General features: G+C 40.7%; 1 protein-coding gene across 1 annotated transcript in view; it reads right to left on the reverse strand.

The window, feature by feature from the left end:
* The window catches only part of slco3a1 (solute carrier organic anion transporter family, member 3A1), a 32,964-nt gene extending 27,382 nt beyond the window's left edge, over positions 1-5,582 (reverse strand). The window contains exon 1 of the mRNA XM_041038733.1: positions 4,926-5,582. Coding sequence (XP_040894667.1) covers positions 4,926-5,084 — 159 coding nt within the window. The 5' untranslated portion in view covers positions 5,085-5,582. The remainder of the gene's footprint in view (positions 1-4,925) is intronic.
* Positions 5,583-21,494: the final 15,912 nt, after the last annotated feature.

Here is a 21,494-nt window from a genome sequence, read left to right on the forward strand (position 1 = left end):
AAGATAAATCAACTTGCGGTTTTGTTTTTGGAACATTTTTCCATCAAGTGCTCAATTATGCCAATTTAATGTAGACTGTGGATTTGAACTGGAGCAGAAGTTATTTAAACAACAAAATGGCTTTTGAGGCTCCAAAAGGCTCAGTGCTTCTGGGGCCAAATGTGAAAGTGACTTTTGCATGCAAAATGCAACTACCACTTGAATTCCACCTCTAACTTTACATCAAGCATCATACTTTGTCACATATAAAATATCAGACAGTAACAGGTAAGCTACGCTTTGGAGTTATAATGAGAAAATTTACTCTGCTTTTTGATAATACAATCGGTCCTGAAGCAGAGAAGAAACCCTCTACCCTTCAGTCCCAACTGATGCCCGGTATTATGATGATCTGTTTCTAAAAATGCCTGTCCTGTTTGAGACAAGATTTCATGCACAACAGGCGAGTAGAAAAGGAGATGTCATTGCCAACAATGACAAATATTGCACAGCCTCTTTACTTTGTCACTGCCGTTTACGAATAAAAAAACAAAAAAACAAAAGCCGTCCTCTGTGACTTTTAGGAGCCAGAAGTGACAGCAGGTCCTTCTTGCAGCTGCTCTGAACACAACTGCAATGACTCCTTCACTACAGATCAAGGCACAGGGAGGATGATTGTTGGGAGTCGTTCGTGCCGGTGTCCTTCTGCGATGTAGGGTGGATGGAAAACTTCAGAATGAGTCATGACGTTTCTGCGCCTTGGGCGGCTCTTTCTCACAAACGCGAACACACTGGACGGGCGGCGTTTACGCCTGGCTGGCTCCACCCCAGCTGGGATCTGATAGCAACGTTTGCCTCATGCTGTTCTTAGAAACGAAGCCAAGCCCAAACACCCTGTTGACATTGTAGCTTTAGCTCTACACAGACACTGGTGCTGCAATAAAGTATAGAAGAGGGAATGAAGCCATTATCTAATCAGATCCCATCCCGTTATGGGAGGCCTGAGCAAGCGTGTGTGACAGGCAGCTTCTGCAGTGGAAACACTCCGGATGAGTTAAGCTCCCGTCGCCAGGTTCAACATGTTTGTGCGCTTTCACTGTGACTTAAACAGGCAGCCTTCCAGGAGGATTAAAACCAGAATAAATTATATAGGAAAAAGCGAGTGGATTGCAGACCGGTTGGTGGTCACAGCCGCATTTTGTCCAGATGACAACTTATACAGTGGAAATGTTTAATCAGTTGCATGGCAACAAAACAAACCTCGTCATGCAGCGTGACATCCCATCCCCAAAACAGAAGAGCGAGTCTTGTCTGAGAACAAAGAATCCAAACTTCCACAGACTTATTTCAGGATGTACTGACAGGGTCTGCATTATCAGCAAGCAGAAAACGCTGCTCAACGCTGACATTCACCTCAGCACATTAAGGTTTAAGACTGACGTGGAAGTGCTGGAACGGTGCTATTTCTGAAAGCACCGCAGCTATAAGCGAAGCCTTGGCTATTTAGAATCATTTCTCCTCTGTTTTATGAGGTGTGACTTACTGAAGGTTGACTGAAGGTCAGCTAAACGCACTGTTGCTAACTGTTCTGAGTGAGCTATTTTAGAAGAAGCTACATCTACAGCCTTATCTATACAGCATATTTCCTACTTTTTGAATTTAGGAGGGAAGTTTGCACATTTTTTTCAGGCTTAGCTTGTGTTCGCCAGAAAAAAAGTACAGACACACAAGGAACAGTAGATTTTGAATTAACTATTAACTACACCAACGTCACTTTGATTGATTTTCAAATTTTCACCACTTTCTCCAGAGCACCTGGCGTCGGGGGCCCTGCTAATGGCTACACCTGTGCACTGTTTAATTGAAAAAGGGCCCAAGGCTGACACCGATAATAAATATTATGTCTGTATATTAACCTGAAATAAAACTGCATCGTTTAACATCTCAGAATAAATTTAATTAATGGATAAATAAAATGACTAGGTATTATCTAATGACTAATAAGATTTATTGGACAAATATGTGTATTTCATTGGAACACAACCATCAATACTGATATTTAATATAGTCTTAAAAAGACGATAATGTTCCTGTTCAACAGTTTGGGCTTCTCCCTCCAACACTCAGCTGATTCAGTGCGACTGCAGTTTGACAGGTTTGCTCAGCTGAGACGAACACAGTTCAGGCTCAGGTGTTAGTTGCGCTTTGCAGCTCGAGCCCTAGAGTGTCAGATTTGGTTCTTATCAGGGAAGTGTTACAATAACCAACAGAGCTTAGACCCTCAGGTGCTGCGTTCACAGAAGTCACATATAGAGCATCCCAGCTTTTTATACATAATAAATCATCTAAAGTTAACTGCAACACCTGTGACAGCATGCTTGAAAGTAAAGCGTGTGACGTCAGAAAGCTGCTATGCTAAATTTTCACGTAATACATTTTGTAGTTTTTCAGTGGTTAAAACAAGAGAACTCCACTGACCATACTGTAACTTGTGTAGAATCTAGATGACACATTCAGGTTATCAGTAATCACATTAGTTTTACGATAAGTGAACCTCTAAATTTTAAGAGTACTTAAGAGCACGACTAGGGCTCCAACAAACAACTATTTTCACTATCACTATGAAATATCACAAAACTGTGAAAAATGCTGATTAATAACTTCCCAGAGCCCAGGGTGGAGTCTTCAGGTTCCTTGTTTAAGCTGACAATCAGCTCACAGCCAAAAGATATTCAGTTTACTACCATGTAAGACAACAAACAGCAGCCAGACCTGCTATTTGTGAAGGTGGAAAGAGGGAATGTCTGCCCTCTTTGGCTTGAGAAATGGCTGAAATAAATAATAATATATCGATTAATCATTTTAGCTAAACTTTTTACTGGAGTAAAAAATAGGGATTAAAGTGAGCTGTGATGAAAAATCTATGAAATGAATTCTTGATTCACATAAATTTAATCTGCAACTATTTTGATAATTGACAAATCATGTCATTAGGAAGCAAAAAGTAGAGATAAAATGAAACAATTTCTCTGGTTTCATCTTCTCAGAGGTGAGTTTTTGCTGCTTCTCTTTGTAATACATCATAGTAAATTGAGAACCTTTGGATTTCAGACTGTTGTCCAGACAAAAAAACATTTGAAGATGTCACCTTGGATTCTGGGATGTTATGTCTGCAACTTTTTTTTCACTTTTTTTCCTTTGACATTTTTCAGATAAAGTTGAGTCAATTGAAAAAGTAACAATTGGATTAATCAGTATTGAAAATAATTGTAAATTGTAGCCCTAATGTCCATTAGCCAAGTCATCAACAGCAGAAAAGAAATGATCATTAAATTATTTGCTTCAGATGTAAAATTTTAATGGCCTTCAAAACACTCCCATCAAAAACCGTACCAAAGTGAATTTCCGAGAAGTGAGAAAATGAATCAGGAAACACTGACGATATTATACTTAGATCTATACTTCTACGAAATTTGCGAGTTCTGCAGCATGTCGCTAAGTGTCTTGTACCCTAAGCAGCTCACAGAAAGCAATGGGGCCATGATAGTTGAGTTTTGTCCCCTCGCTGCCAGCAAACACTCTTAAGTCCCATCATCCAATCAGAGACACCTGAGTCGCTCATGTAGGTTGATTCCAGTTCACCAGATTGTCACTGAACCAGATATCTAAACGTCCTGCCCATGTAAGTAACGCTCTGTGTAAATGAGCTTTGTTCTGCTGATGAACACGAACAGGCCAGCGAGCCTTGTGTGTTTGTGTAAGTAAATGATTCAAAAACCTCACCTGAAACTCCTGGTCTACTATTCAAACTGTCTGAGCAGGTGTGCAAAAAACCAAACGTGCCATAAAAAAGCAGAAGTGTGAGGCCTGTCTTATCAGAAATAAATGATAAAGAGGAAGAACATCCTCTTTAGGAAACTGACTGTGATGGCATTGCCGTGCTCTGTTGCTGCTCCGAGCTGCACAAAGCTTGATGCTCAGCAGGTCCACGAACAGAGAAGATAAGATGTTCCACTCCAAATATGGCCAAGGCATTTAGGGTTTAGTCTATTAATTGCAACTGAGCTGAGGAAACAGTGGGATTCTTGGAGAATAAACATTGCTAATGTCGAAACTAAATGTTCACAGTGGCTGCCTGAGGCTGTGTGGCTCCTCTGGGACACTTTGAGGAATATTTTGGAGCACGTCAGGGAGCTTTGTCCCACAAAATCTATATTAGCATCTCTGCATGCTTCCAGACTTTTCTGATTTGATTTTTTTTCCCATGGCAATGGGATCATAACGATACTAATTTTTAGAAAGAACAGACCTAAACCCGTATTAGTCACCATGGTTGCTTTTGTTATCCCTGTGAGTAATAGTAAAACTGAAAGAGGAGTAAAACTAGAAAATGGGAAAAAGGAGGAATGGAAGGGGGATGTCCTTGACCTTGAATTACATTTTGGCTAAAAAATCAGCCAATTACTGCCTCCCTAAATATCTATTATTATTTCTACTATTATTAGTGCCAGCCAAAGATTAAAAGGTCACCCTTTGGTTTCCATAGAAATGGTTAAAAATCGGCTCAGTCTGATTTGTGATACACTAAAACACAGATTAGACACAACGGCAGTGAAGCAATGGGATATTTCCTTACAACAAAAACTAACACGGGACAGTTGAGCAGAATGAAATCTGTCCCACAGGCTGTACTTCACCGTGCAGAAGACAGGTTTCTACCTCGTGTCGTTGAACAGCTGCACGTTTAGATCAGAGCGTGCAGAGAAACAAAAGTAAATAAGTAAATTAATTAATTAATTAATTAATCAAAACCTTCCCAAACCCAAAGCCCCGACCCGGGTAAGACAAGTCTGACTACGACCTCGAGCAGCAGGGTCTCCGGTTCACAGTGACGGTGCAGGCAGTGTGAGTCCCGCTTTCATGAGTTCGGGTTGTGTTGCACTCACCAGGTATGCTCCGACGGTGCCCTGTGCCAACATGAGGGCGCATTCCGATATCAAGAATATCTTGATATTTGAGAAGCATGATGAGTTTTTGCGGAGGCCGTCTGCTTCCAGCATGTCCCCGCCGCTCCGGTCCGAGTCCCGGTGCTTCTTCACCTGCATCCTCCCTTTACTTTACCCACACAGCACTGCGAGAAGCCGAAACACACAGGAGACGGTGACCGAAGGAGTGCACTGGTAGGTGCAGTGTTTTCGCGTTCCCCTGAAGACTACATTCGCGGTCCTCCTTGTCGCTGGGTCTACTGCTACAATAAATTGTCCCCTTTCATCTGACAGGCTACGGAACACACATCCAAACTCCGCGGGGCTCTGCCGGTCGTCTGCGCCTAAACATTACCTCCTCGTCGACGAGCAGGAACATGTGAACTCCCTGAAGGTGTTTGCAAAGGCACAAGTGAAACACGGGCGCGCAAATCTCTGTCAGATTGCATCTTTCCGTCGCGGTGTTTTGCAGTGTTTTTTTTTCGCTCTGCAGGTGAAGGTTTGGGTTACAAGCTTCTTCCTGTTCACTTCTAACTCCTGCAGCCGCAACGGACTGCCATGGTCCTTTGCGGACAGTGACTGCTCTCTGTCTCTGAGCTCCCCACCTCCCTCTCTCTCCCTCTTTCGCTACTACTCTCCTCCAGTGTACGCACATGCACGGCCCTAGAGGCGCTGTGTAGCAGCATCACAAGTCTGCTCAACTTGCCTCTGACTTAAAACATCACTACAATAGTCCTGTTGGGCCCCATTAATATGTGTGTGTGTGTGTGTGTGTGTGTGTGTGTGTGTGTGTGTGTGTCTGTGTGTGTGTGTGTGTGTGTGTGCGTGTAGTGCTGCACAGCGGGTTTAAAGCGACTTACTGCCATTTTCTGATCTGTAATTTTTCCACATTAAGAATTACAGTACATTCAGGAAGTACTCAGATCCCTTCACTTTTTCTCCCCCCACATTTTATGTTACAGCCTTATGCTAAACTCGTTTCAAACCACACTCATTTTGCCAGAATGACAAAACAAAAACAGATTTTTTTTTTTTTGAAATTTTAGCCAAAAGGTTGAAAAGGAAAAAGTGAAATATCATTTTGATATAAGTATTCAGAGCCTTTTCCTGTGACACTTGAAATTTTGCTCAGGTGCTTCCTATTTCTCTCGATCATCTTGATTGTCATTCTTTTGGCTGGAGCCCACCTGTGGTAAATTCAACAGATTGGATTTGATCTGGAAAGGCACACATCTGTCTATATTAGGTCTCACAGAGCTCAGAGACAGGATTGTGTTGAGGCACAGATCTGGGGTAGGCACAGTGGCCTTCGTAATTCTTAAAAGGAAGGAGTTTGGACTCTTACTAGAGCTGGCTGCCTAGCTAACTGGAAGAGAACCCAATGGCCACTCTGGCTGAATTACAGATATCCTGTGTGGTGATGGGAGAAACGTACAGAAGGAGCAACTATCACTGCAGCACTCCACCAATGTGGGCTATATGGCAGAGTGACTCCTCAGTGAAAGACACATGAAAGCCTGCCTGTTAGCAAAAAAGCACCTTAAAGTTGCTCAGACTGTGAGAAACAAGATTGTCTGGTCTGATGAAACCAAGATTGAACTGTTTGGCCTCAATTCTAAGCGTCATGTTTGAACTCTCAGAATTGATGCTAAAGCTGCTACAGCACCCTTGATGCTACGCTGCTACAATCCAAGATGGATTCTCTTAAGAGAGAAAAATTTGGGAACTATGATGACTGATGGTATCGACAGTTTAAACTATTAGTTTAAACTATTAGTCGACTATCAAAATAGGTGCTGCTTGTATCTGTTGTACGACTAACAGATTAATTAACTTATCATTGCAGCTTTTGCTTTTTAACAGTGCTTTGGTGAAGGAGCTGTGATGATTGCACACTACGTTTCCAACATTCATTATTGGATTATCATGTTGTCAGCATGTCTAGGATGAGGTATTGCAGTGGCTATGATGTAATGCGACCACATAATGTGATGATGATGGGGTGGAACTAAACAGGATGATCAACAAATGTTGTGTAAAGGCTGCGAGGGTTTTCAGCAACAGCTGTTTGCACAGTTTTGGATACAGCAGCAACAACAGCAGCATGAGGACAAGTAAAGGTCAAGGAGATGAGCTGGTAATTGGTGAAGGGTGAAATATGGTTTTGAACCAAAGAGAACATTTACGAACTGGTAAAAAACACCACAGTGACATGCAAGGAGTTTACAGGGTTATTATTAGATTTATTGGATATTTTAGATCAATGCCAACAGAGCTGAGTTGTTTAGGAGAATTTTTTCATTCATTATCTTGTTTGAAATGTTAATTGAAATAGTTAATACTCAAGGTTCTTAATAATAAATATACAGTTTGAGAGACTGTATTTATGGATGTAGGATAAATCTATTATCATTGTCAAATAATATGATTTTTATGATGTTCTCAGGTCAAGAGGTCATTTTAGTTCTTATGAATAAACAAATGATAGGAAGATACATTTACATTACTGGCATTTGGAGAGAGGCGGGGTACACACTGAACAGTTTCAGTATCACAGGGCTGATGTATGGATACACATTCACACCTGCACATCTTTGTGGGAGGAAGCTGGAGAGCCCTGAGGAAACCCACATGGGCAAGAAGAGAACACACAAACTCCACAGAGAAGGAACCTGGCCGTCCAGCAGGTTCAAACCCAGAACCTTCTTACAACAGTTCTAACCACTGCACCATCCTGCCACCCTACATGAGAACAAATTCCTTTCTAAGAAATGACAACATCGTCCTCTAGTAAAACACAAAAATCAATTTGAGTCAACAGCATGAACATAAAGTTAACCTTTAACCCCAGGACAGTGAACACTACCTATATGATGCTGTCAGAAATACAAAATTTTGTCTATTTGACCCACAGTTCCACTTTTATAGTAAACCCAGAGGATCTGAAAGCAACTCTTTCCCACTTCCTAAGAGCAAAAGATGAACTGATCACCAAGTGATCACTGCAAGATTTAACAGTTGACTGTGATTCAGGCCGGCCCCCTCACTCTTTTGGCAGGTATCCAATGCAAAGTGATCATTAATCGTAGACGCTCCCTCACTCTCGGTCAGCGCACTCCCACACAGAAATCCTTCCTACACTTCTGCATGTTGCTTCCTACGTTCAGCCTGCTGGGAAAAGCAAAAACATAGACCGTCAAGCTGACAGTTTTAGTCTCAGAGGCTTGAATCAGACAAACTGTGTGTTACAGTGTAAAAATCCTACTGAGCGCAGATGTGCCAAAACTGAGACAAGTATGTAAATATTGAAAGCTAAATGAACAGTGTTATGAGAAATGTAAATCTTACATACAACAGAGTGGTTTTGGCCATATGTTAAAGTTCTCCGAAACCAGGCAAAGATTAATGGTTCAAAGACTCTGAAACCTACACAGGTGCAGCAGTAACACGTGTGTTTTTGTGTTCAGAACTTTTACTGAACGTACTCATCATTCAGCAGCAGTGACTCCATCACCTCACAGTGTTCTTTCCTGAATAATACATCTCTAACCATACGGTTCCCAACCTTTTTTAGCTTGTGACCCCTGAAGGTACAGTCGTGCTTTAACTGAAGTGCTCTAGTCAGTTTGAAGTTGGGTGGAGCTATGATGGTAATTGCATGATGACACCAAAGTCTGTGAATTTTTTTTTTTTCAATGAGCGAGCTACGATGCTTTAAATATTTTGGAGCACCCTGTGGAGTTTTTTTTTTTTTTTTTTTTTTTTTTACCACAAAATCTACTGTACACTAAAGTCTGCATGCTGTCAGATTTTTCTGTTTTGGTGATTTCACTGAAAAGCGTAATAAAAATACAAAAATGGGTCTTATAAAAAGAGAGAACATATTTAAAACCTTATTTGTTATACTGATCTGAGTAATTGTGAGCAATAGTGAAAGAGTGAGTAAACCTGCACAAGCTTTACACACATTACTAGTGTGTGTGCTTCTGTGTGTGTGTGTGTGTGCGTGCCTGCGTGCGTGCGTGCGTGTGTGTGTGTGTGTACCACTGTTTACATACAGTGGATGTGCAGGGACATGAGTCAGGTAGTAACAGGCAGTGGGCGGTGACGGCTCGGACCGGTGCCAGGAATGTATGAATGGAAAAGCCTGCTGAGCATTGTTCTGCCCTCTGAAACAACTACTATTTATAGGATTTGGAAAAGGGTGGACTATGGAAAAGAAGCCCAGCCCCGTCTGCTGGGAGACGATGGGAAATGGGAAAAGTCTGAAGAATAAGTGGGAGTACGCACACAACGCTGGACGGTAACTTTTCCTGTTTAAACTTTTTAGGGAAACATACCCTCACTACCTGTTATTTCACATTGTTTACTAAAGAAAAATTACTTTCTGTGCTTTCAACACCCACCACGGCTCAAAAAATACAGCTGTTTGTTTCATTTTTACTCCATTATATAATGCAGAAAGGTCATTGTGGAGCACATGGTCTCTAGTTGTTGTGGTCCAAGTTGTGTGATCAGTGTTCTTAGTGTAACTGACTGTTTTGCGCTGACTGAGTAAATAAAATTTACACTGTAGACATTATACACTCACCAAGCACTTTATTAGGAACACCATATAGGGCTGGGTAGGGCCTCCCCTTGCTCTCAGTTCTTCATGGCATGGATTCCACAAGATGTTGGAAACTTTCCTTTGAGATTGTGCTGCATGTTGACATGATTACAATTTTCTGCAGATTTGGCAGCCGCACAGTCAAGCTGTGAATCTCCCCATCCCAAACCAGTTCTGTTGCATTCAGATCTGGTGACTGGAGAAGCCATGGAAGTACACTGTCATGTTCAAAGAGCCATTTTGAGACAGCGTTTGCTTTGTGACATGGTGAATCATGCTGGAAAAGTAACCATAAAAAGATGGTAAATTGCACATGGTCAGTAACAATACTCAAAAAGGCTGTGACGTTCAAACCATGGCTGATTGGAATTAAAGGGCCCAACATGAAAGAGAGAAGAAAACATTCCCCATATCTTTATACTGCCACCACCAGCAGCCTGAACTGTTAACACAAGGAAGGTTGGATCCATGCTGCTGACACAATTTCTGACCCAGCTTCACCAGACCAGGCTACCTTTCTCCAGTTTTCAGCTGCCCAGTTTTGGTGAGCCTGTGCCCACAGCAGCCTCAGATTTCTGTTCTTAGTTGACAGGATGTGGTGGTGTGGAGATGCTCTTCAGGTCACCACAGTTGTAAAGAGTGGTTGTCTTAGCTACCGTAGCCTTGCTGTTAGCTCCAACCAGTCTGGCCACTCTCCTCTGACCTCTCACATCCCAAAAGACGCTTCTGTTCACAGAACTGCTGCTCACGGGATGTTTTTTGTTTTTGGCTCCATTCGGAGTAAAGCGCTCTAGAGACTGTTGTGTGTAAAAATCCCAGGACATCAGCAGTTTCAGAAATACTCAAATAAACCTGTCTGGATCCATCAATCATGCCACAGTTAAAGTAACTGAGATCACATTTTTCCCCATTGAGATGTTTGATGTGAACATTAACTGAAGCATTGCTGCCACATAATAATTGGCTGATAGGATAAATTGCATGAATAAGCAGATGTACAGTGTATATTGGTGTGAGAGTATATTGACATTGTTCAGTGTTACAAATAGATTCTAATTTAACTTGTATCTACTTAGTCAATGCTCCTAGATCTGATGCATCAGCATTCTCAGTATCACTTTCACAACACACATCACATACTTGGTGCATGAAACTAGTTATATCCTCAGAAACATGAAGTGAGCAGAGCAACTCTGCCAACAGTGGAGTATGTTTTGTAAAAACTTTCAGTCTTGCTGAACTTGTTAATGTGTAAATGTGTTTTCAAGAGTCACCTGTAGACAAGAAGAAACCCGTACAAGCTGCAGAAGTGAATACTTGGATATAGTCTTTTAAAATCCTCAAATGAAATCAGAGATTTCAGTTTCTGCAGCTCATTCCATTTGCAGGGACGTAATCCCTGAGCCCAGTTCTCCCAAGGTCAGTTTGAACATGAAGTACAGCTAAAGTATCCTGAGACCTGACATTGTGTGTTTTTATATAAGAGTGATGAGGCAGTTTTTACAGTAGAGACTTACAGATAAATAACTTATAACGCAGTTTCCTTTTGTCAGTTATGGAAGACCATACCATCTTTTCATATAAGACTCAGCAGATTGTGAGTTTACATGTCAAGGCCTTGATGTGTCCAGTATTTTTCACATATTTAAGTCCACAGCACCAACAGCACTGGAACTGGTTCAAAACAAATCTTTTCTGTGTAATTATTTCCTTTGTTTTTCCACTTTTTTTCTCACACAGTTCCAGTGTGGAAAGAGACATAAACCATTGCTTTCACAAAACCAATAATGTCTGTGACTTTTCACAGCTCGCTGCACTTTTGGTCCCACACAGGGTTTCACCTCCAGTAAAAGGCTCAGGACAGTCTCCCCTCGTCTGTGTTACCTGCAGCTGTCAGGCCTAGTTTTTGTCTCTGTGCTGCTACAGAAAACTCCAACACAAAACCCGACCTGCACATGAACAACATCTGCAGCTCTCTGTTTTTATCCGACTCAGTGCAGATTCAAAACAGATCTTGTTGAGTTGGGCGTTCGTTTGCACAGTCCTCGTCTCATCTGTCATTAGATCTCAGCATCCATCTGAAAATCTTCAGCCCAGCTCTTACGCTGCAGCAGTTGCCATGGAAACAGTTCCGGGAGGACATGGGCAGCAGGCTCCGTGCGGAGGGACTTTGTACACATCTTGTGAACTTATCAACAGATTTAATTGGTGTTGAAGTGAAATGTGTGACTTAATATAAAAACACTGATCATTATTGGTAACTGCTAACTCTGTGTCTCCTTTGCTACTTGGTGCTTTTCTCTCTTTGTAATCTACTTACAAGTTTTGTTGTACTATGTCCCTACAATCTGAGTGAAGATGATTCAACCTGTTATTTGCAAAATTATTGGACAAACCCAAAAAAAACTTTCTCAAAAGAAATGTACATATAAACCTTGATTGTCCTTTAAATGAGCTGTAATTTAGCTTAGCAGCTAGCATAAAGACTGTTTGCAGAGGGAAACAGCTACAGTGACTCTCTTTAAAGCAGAGCAAAAATCTGGCAGCACCAATAAAGCTCACTGATCAACATAGTACATTTTGTTGCTTTAATCATGCATTATTAATATCATGCATTATTATAAATATAATATGTTATACAGATGTGATCTGGTGGAAAGCAGCTCTCCATGAATTCCACTGCATGTCCAGACTGTGTAAGCTTCCTGCCTCAGTTTGGACTCAGAGCTGTCTCCTGCAGACTGAGGCTCAGTCAGTCTGGTCTCAGGTGCTGCATCAGCTAACAATGCAGCTCACAGATACTAAAGGACAATGATCAGTGGAAAAAACCCAACATGTTTCCTGCAGGCACAAGTCACATTCACATACCTGAATTCACAACCCTGTGTGGAAGGTAAGCAGTGACTTCAGTCTCATTTACTCTCATCATGTGCCAAGCAAAAGAACAAAGACGCAGTTTTAAGATACAACTTCAGCTGCTGGAATGGAGCCACTCGTTTAAGAGCCATCTGTGTCAGGTGTTTGATTTTCTTTTAATTGAATTCCTTTTGTGCCACTTCACAGACTTTCCAACCAGCTCTGACTGTTTGTTCTCTCAGTATGAGATCAGAATTTTCATCCCAGATTTCTTATAATACTGACAAGAGGGAGAGTAAGTGAGGGTCAGACTCAAACAGAGCAGAATTTGCCTACCAATTTAATGCCACGGTCCATTTGCTTGCAGTCACGCAGACTGACCAGGAGTGAAGTTACACCTCAAACCAAATTTTCCCTTCAGACATCAGCAGAGATCTTCAGGACACATAAATACTGCATGGATGTTAGGACAGTGAAATGGCATGTGCAGCTTCAACGGGGAGTTACTAAAATGTCACGAGGCACTTTTTGTGATTGTGTTTCTTCTAAATATAGAGTGCTGCTGTCTGTTCTACATTTTCAACCATTTCATGCTGCAGCCCTGCTGTCTATTTTTACACTGGTATCAATAGAGAGGGCAGAGTGTGGTTTTAAAATAGAGTAATATCATCTGCACTGCTGGCGAGAGGGTTACAAACATAGCACATGTAAAGCAACATGGTCCAGTTTTCTCCCAAGGGTAAATAAAGCCATGGGAGGTGTGTATGTGTGTGTGTATTTCTAGATGCAACCTCTCCTCATGAGGCTGAAGAGCCTGCCAGTCACTCAGCTTTTATCTAAATGATCCTTTCCTGGAACATGTGATGTTCAAAACACAGAAAAGTTACTCCACCCAGCAGGGGTGGCATTTTGAGAAATACCAGTACATATTTGTTGACATCTCTGTGAGGACATTTTAAACACCAGCTCAACCTGCTTCATGAGAATGTCACAGAAAACTTCCAGTGTAACACCAACATTTGCAAGGGAAAAAAATGCAAGGCTGCTGAAACCAGATAGACAAGTCAGACGGCATCCACACAGAGTCAGTGAAGAAGAGGTAGTGCTGTGGGCCAGGTGAGCATGGGAAAAAACACACATAAAAAGTTTTGAGTTACAAGTGGGGTAAGATGGAAACAATGGCAGGACAAAGGAGATTGCCCCGGGGAGCCTTCGAGAGGACGTTTCAGCAAGATTTTGACTAGTCACAGTTTGTTTTTGTGTTTCACATCAGCCTCCGTTTGTCTGTCAAAACAATATTTCCAAACATGAACAATTCGCTCCCAAAGCGAGAAGCCACAGAGTTGAGGCGCTTTGATATCATCAACATGTACAACCTGGAGCGACTGCACTGGAACTTTATTGACTCATGTTCAAGCTTTTATGACCTTATGAGCCTCATTTTAAAGTTATTATGTTTATTTGATAGTTGCAGTAACGGGACAGACAGGAGAGAGAGAGTAGAGGAGTGACATGTTGTTAAGTGTCCAGCCAGCCGTGAGTCAAACTAGGGACCTGCTGCTCAGGGTATTACACCCATGTGGTACACGCCCTAGCCGCTGGGCTATTTGCTGCTTATTTATTGTCACAGGATAATTCCATGTTTACTTTACAAAATGTCCCAAAGCTGAGGGTGAACAGATCTGATCACTGAAATTCAGCAGAAGTTAAATAGCTTCTTAAAAGAATTATTGTGCAGTGTGTATCTTATGTTTACAAGCAAAACCTTATGTAACCTTAAGAAGCAGTCACATGCATGGATCACATTCTTACCACAATGTGCCACAGTTGAGTCCAAACATATTTTGTCTGCCCCCTGAAGCACAATCATATGTCTGGTGGTATTTAATGAACACAGAGATTGCCTGAGCTCTTGTGTAGCATTGCTTGTTCATTCACATTTACTTCATCATGCGCTTTCTGGGCCTAATGACCTCGAGTAGCACCTCAGCCAATATTTTCTTCTGCTTCGTGATATGGCAGAAATTTCATTTTGCCACTCCAGATTTTGTAAATCATACTCTGTACGTTATTTAATTATGGAGTAGCACAGGAATTTTGAACACTTTGTGGATATTTTTTAGCCAACAGCTAACCTGATGCTGGAGTTTTGAAGCACTATCTTAATATTTAAAAGTTAATGTTAAAGTTAGATAAAAAATCTGATACAATACATTTGCTGATTTTTTTTTTCAAAAGATAAACATTTTTGAAACGGATGCCTACATTTGTTTTTAGAAGAGTTGTGAGCAAGAAACGTCCTGACAGCTGAAGGATAATCTTGTCAGTTCTCTCTGGTGAACAAACTATGTAACTATTTCTAAATAAGTCAAAAAGTAGCTTTGATATTTCTGTTCTGCATTTTTTTGTTACTTATCGGCAGTCATACACACAGATCTTGATACATCTGCAACAAGCTGATAAAGGCTGATATATTAACTCTGACTGTTTCTCAGTGACAGTCCATTGAACAGTTATCATTTAGTGACTGCAAAACTCTTTTTCATCATCAACATCACATTTGCTTGTTGGTGTGGAAACACAGAGATTTATTTATTTATTTATTTGCTGAAAAAATAGTTTCAAATTTTAATTTATTGCAGAAAGTTGAGGTTGCTAAAATCCTCAAATTCCCACAGAAAGTACAGAGGCCTCTGTGTCCTCCCTGTTGGCATCAGCCCTAACTGCATGCCCACATGATGATAACTGACTAGAGGAAACCATCTCTTTCTCTCTTTAAAGTTACTGGACTGAAATGTCACTAAATGCCTTAGGCAAAAATAAAGAGAACACAGCTCTCTCCAGCAGCTTGAGAGTCGATGGTTAGGGGTAGAAACTTTTTGTGGAAGAAGTATACATTTTGTCATGTGACCTCTTCTTTGAAATGTGAATTACTGCAGACCTATAATCCTGCTAATTAAAGCCTTCTTGCTATAGCTCAGCAATAACTGGCAACCGTGGAGGAGAATACTCATAAATCAAACACTGCCATTCTGGACTTAAAGGGGAAGTTAAAGCAAAACTTTGTTTTAGATGGGTGAGGCTATCCACATGGGACTTGACAGCTGCCCTCATGAGAAACAGAAATCAGCACTACCTCTGCAGTATGGTCTAAAACAGGCAAGAAACAGTCCATTTTAACAGCAAAGCAGTTTTGTAGGATTCATCCTTTCACTCAGCAGATTTCATCGCTCCTTTTGCAAGGGAGATATTTTAGTCGCTGACATTTTGATTGTCATTGTTTGGCATGCGGTGGGCTGATAATTCACGTTGAAAAGCTGACTAATTAGGCACCACATCCGAAAGGCTCTCTGTCACTGGAGGCTGTCCAGAGTTAAGATGATTTCATGCAACGGAGGAGATAATTCACTTGCAAATTTTGCTCAGCATAGCACAAGAGATGCATGTAACTGTTCTGGCCCCACGATGGTATTCCTAGGCTTCATCAGAGATCAGTCTCCCAATTTCAATACTTGCGTTTCATGTTGTTATTGGAACATTTGTTCTGATAACAACTGGCATATTTCATGATGTCTTCAGCTGAGATTTTTAAGATTTTAAGGACTAGACTGAAATTTCTGTTCTGGCATGGCTCAAAATGGGCAAAAAGATCCTCATCGATTTCTCTCTCAAGCCATGACGTCTTGCATAACATGGAACGTGTTGTTGCCCAAGTCTTTCTCACGCCCATTTACATACAGTAACCCCAGTAACTGTATGCCAATAAACAGGAAGCTACCCAGTGTGTGAAGTTTCCTGCATACACCCAGCAGTAATCTGGTATTACTTTGATCTACAGCAAATTTTAGTCCCAAAAAAAAAAAAAAAAAAATCATGAATACATAAAAAGAACCTTTACCAAAAACAATAAATGCTATCCAGTCAGTTTTTATGACAGTTTGAAGGTCAGCACCTTGATTTTGTTGTGGCATCTTGAAGTCTTCATGGACTGCATAATGTCCCTTCAACTCCTGACTGATCATTTAAAATTCAACACAGTTCAGAGCTGAGCTTAAGAAGATTTGGAGGTGGACGCCACTTGTGCCATTACAAAAACAAAACAAAACAAAAACAAACAAAAAGGCCTTTTTTTCTTCACAAGCTGTGAACAGAAAAGTCATGTCATGTCATCATCTGCCGCTTATCTGGGTCCAGGCCCAGGTTGCGACTGCCGCCCAGTCCATAGTGCACCGAAGTCCTACGGCACCTCCCACAGGTGGTGGGCCCATGGGAGGTGGTGCCGTGCAGAGTGAGGCTCAAACCCACATCCCTGAAAGATTGAGTCTCATGTTCTGCCAACTGGGCTAACTGGGCAGCTGAACAGAAAAGTTTCCTTAATAATCCGTCATGTTTTCATATACACTAATGTTAAAATTGTGAATGTGTTGCTAAAACAGTGTGCTGGTATATCTATAATTGTCCTTTAAAAAAGTGGTTTAGGTGTGGGAAACATTCAGTGGCTCTCCTACCCCGGGGCACATACTGAGAGGAAACATGGGAGTGATGGAGAGGACATTATGTGAATTTCTGAAGAACCTTCCGGGACCATTACAAACCACTTACCATATTTATGCCATGAAATATTCAGGCAGCACTTTCCCCAGTAAGCACACAGCCATTCTTGAAGTCAAATGCAAACAAACTAAAAGCAACATGTGAACATATGGTCACTTGACAAACTCACTCGCAGAGGGACAGCAGCCTGGAAAAGATGTTTTTTCATTGAGGATGTTTGCAAAGTGGAGGCAGTGCTGTACTTGCCATTTAGTCACATGCTTTATATGATGTAAAGGGATTAAATATGATCATATCTGCACAGACAACAACTAAAACTTGCTATATTTTTAATCAGATTCAAGCTAGAAACAGATTTTAGTTGAGGACATTGCAAAGGATTAGAGTTGTTTAACAACCACTTTTCATATTTGCTAGTTTTTGTTTAGAGAGGCCTCTTTCCTTCTCTTTCCCTGCCAATGCTGGCAAGGATAGAGGGGGAATTATTTCAGTCTCCGTATATAAAAGGTGCCCTAGTCTTTCTTCCTCATCCTGTAATTCTGATGGTGCGAGTCTGAAAGCTTCCTTCCTGTCTGGGAAATGACATGCTAATGGGCTGCTCTTCCCTCTTCTCCAGTCCTGTATCACAGCTGTCTAATGAGAGCATCAGTGTATAAGTGCCTGCTGCTGCTGATGGATGCCTTTGGTTTTATCAGCTCCAAGCAACTGATACTAGCAGTCCTGAAGATATAATCTTTTTTACGTTGGACTGAAATGCTCCATCTGCCTTTGTCTGCAGAGGGCTAAATATAGATTTCTGTTCTGCATCTTTAGATGATACAAATATTCTCAATTAAAATTGCATTGTTTTGCAAAATGCTAACTGAAATTGCATGTTCAGTCTAAATATTCCTGCTCATATGGTGCATATACTGTTTAAAGCTGCTCTGATTATTTTTTAGCCATGCTATTGGCTAAAAAATAATAAGAGTGAAAAGTCTCAATAAATGTTGGATGGATGGCTATGATATTTGGTACAGACATTTGTGTTCCTCACAGGATGAATTGTAGTAACTTGTCATGATGCAAATGCCTGCAAAACTGTGTATCTTGTCTTGTTCTACTTCCTGTCTTTGTCTTGTTTCCCTCCATTTGTGATTGTCTGCCCCGCCCTAATTGGTTTCACCTGTTGCCCACTGCCTGGTGTATTTAAGTCTCGTTATTTGCCTGTGTTCTTGTTGGCTTGTCTGTGTTCCATGCCCGAGTCTGTTTCCTTGCCTGAGTGTGTGTCTTCCCCGTGATCGTTTCCGTACCTGTGTCTTGCATTTTTTTTCCCCACCTCATGGACTTACCTTGGTTTCCTCTGTTTGCAAATAAGAACGTTTTGTATTTTTGTTTGGTTTGGTCTCTGAGTATTTTTCTCCGGTGTGGATGATTTTTGGTTGTTTGACTTTTGTTCCCTGGCCCTGGACACTTCCAGTGATTTTTGGTTCAATAAAAGACTTGAAGTTACTCCTAGCCTGTCTTGGGGGTTATTGCTTTTGGGTCCTGGCCTGATCCCTAGTCTTAGCATAACAGCTCCCTGCTGCTGTAACAGGAAACTGATGACACATTTGATAACTTTTTAAAATGATATTTCAGTGCTGTGTGTCAGCAGCTTGTATGGTTGTATGGTCGTCTCTGAGAGGTGAAAAATATTTTCAGAGGGTCTGAACCATCTCATAAACCTAGGCTCCCTGGACTTTGTGGAATGTGGATATGTCGACTTTACCTGCGCCCTACGACACACTTAAATTGCATAACAGTCTTTAAAGTGAGCTGAACATGAATGTAAATTTAGTGTGTACACATCTCTGACGAGCTGAGCGGCATACCACCGCTTCACTTGGTTCAGTTTTATCCTTCTCTATTTAAAGTGTCACATTTCAAGCTGAATTGCAAATTGAGTGTAAATTTAAGCTGGGCCTGCCATCTGATGTCTTTTATCGAGAGGATAGTTTTCGGTTTATTTCCTTATTGCACAGGGAAACAGGGAAAAGTGGAATTATCACACGCATAAAGTGAGTCTAAGTTAAGTCCATAAGAAGATTTATTTGCATAAGCACACATAGTCGACGCAGCTTCCTGTGAAACAGCTTTTGATGAAAAGACCTTGTTGAGGGAATAACTACTGCAACACTGAATGTTGCTGAGGTCTTCATTTACTCTAATTTCTTATGGAAAAACCATATTTTTGAACACATTAATATGTTTGGTATTAACCTAAATACCTAGAGTAATACCTGGTTCTTTTGAAATGATTAAACTACCAAATTTCTCTCTTTTCAAAGTACCGCCAGGCATTAAAATACTAAGGGATGTAAATTAGTTATGGAACAAGTAAGATAGAGATGCCTTGCTTCATTAAATCCTTAAAAATTCCACTTGACATGTCAAACATGACATTAATTGCACTGACAGTTACACATCACATGCTGGAAACCACAAGACCCTCAGTTTCATAGTTTGGTACAGCTCAGTTTGCTTCGCTGCCACTTACTGTAAAAAAAAACTGTGAGCGTCCACCATCAGCACCGAAGCACAATTCTATAAGTTGTGTTACTTACAATGATTAAATGAACTGTCTTGGCTATGACATTTGTCATTTAACAACATTTTTCACTTTAGTGTGATGTCCCCTGTAGTGGACTGATTGATATCCACTGAGGACAGTGACAGAAGAATGGCACTTCAGAGCTTTGAAGAAGTAAATAATGTAATTTTCTGAAGCTACAACGATTTTCAGTTTTACAGTCTGTCATGAGACAAGTTTCATTTCTCTGATGAATTGCCCCCCCCCCCCCCATCATTCTGAAAGCACAGTAAGTAAATAAATTACTTATGGACATATGCCTTGTTTTGGTCCCATATCAATTTGTTTTGGAATACCTGCCTTCTCAATTTCTGTGCCTTGGGAATGAAAACATTTATCACCAGTGTAATATCTCTGGCTATGAAATTTCATGAATATGGCACCTTCAGCGGCCGGGAAACTTTATGTTCCTCTGATATGCGTGATGAATTTCACACAGACATGTCGTGATGATGAAGGTCACTGATGCTGACAGCCTGGGAAATGTGAGGACTGGTTTATTCACATCATTAAAAAAGCAACTGGACTTGATGATAAACATGCACACTCTCAAAGGTGAATAGTTTTCAGCACAGTAATTTGTTAGTTTTTTAATTTTGGGGTTATGTACTGTATATCTTGTGATGCCTTTCTCTATGATATAACCTACGTGTGCATATAGTTCATGAAAGCAACTGCATGCATTAATGTCTCATAGTTTTAATGAGTCAGTGCCACCCATGCTAACACCTCTCATAATGATAAACAGAGATATTTAAAGACCACATGAAAAGCTCTACTTCCATTACATTGTGTTCCCAATTATATTCACATTTTTCAAAGTGCAGTCACAGTTAATGCACCAGTAAACAAGGATAAAGGATGATAACTACAAATACAGACATTTCCAACTTACATACATGCCAATTACTATAAGTAATGAGCACGTGTATCATATGAAGCAGCAAAGATGCTTAGTGTTTACTGTGTTCTCCAACAAAACCTCTGGGTTTTTCCTAATATTTTTTATAGTCTGTGCAAAATTTATGCCAGAACATCAGTCATAACCATCATATATAACATGGAAACAGCCAAAATATATGAATACCCATCTTCTCTGAGCTTCCAGCCCTAGAATAATATTATTTATACAAGATAAGAGAGAGGAAATGGTAGTGGAGATAGATGATATGAGTGGTCTCTGTGAGCTGGTTTTATACTGTAAAGTCTGGAACAAGTATGGAACAAATCAGAGGTTCATGCACTGAACATGTAACCTGATTTGATCATGTGTGATTTTTCCTTAGTATTAGAAGTATTTGCCTTCATGCACTTTGTTTACATGCACACAAGAAACAGGCTTACCAAGAGAATTTACATTAAGACAGGAAATTGTAGCACACAGCGGAGTATAAAGCTGGATAAGACAGACAGACACACACACACACACACACACACGCACACACAGTGTGTCTATAACCAGCCAATTATCTGGGGGGTCTGTTTCTGTTCAGCCAATCAGTGTCCATTCTGACTCCTCTGCCTTTTTTGGCTACAGGAAGCAAAATAAAGTCATCTGTTGTGGAAGACATTTATTGGAATCTACTTCCCCCTTGTGGTTGTTTTAAGGAGGCAACAAAAGGAGTCTTTGTTAGACTAGATTGAAGTTAAGAAAAGAAAAAAACTATTGTCCTAGTTTTCCTTTAGACTCCATTTTACAGCCTTATTGCAGGTAAACCTTGTTTTCACTTAAGTAAAAAAGCAATACAGTAATGTATAAATACAGCCTTAAAAGAAATAGTCCTGCATTTAAAAATGTTACTTGAGTAAAAGTTTATCAGAAAAATGCACTTGAAGTATCAGAAGTAAAAGTAAAATGACCTCTGTGATTGTATCATCAGATGATACCTGCGATGCATTA

The sequence above is a fragment of the Toxotes jaculatrix genome, chromosome 5, assembly GCF_017976425.1.
Source record: "Toxotes jaculatrix isolate fToxJac2 chromosome 5, fToxJac2.pri, whole genome shotgun sequence".
In the NCBI taxonomy this organism is placed as follows: domain Eukaryota; kingdom Metazoa; phylum Chordata; class Actinopteri; family Toxotidae; genus Toxotes; species Toxotes jaculatrix.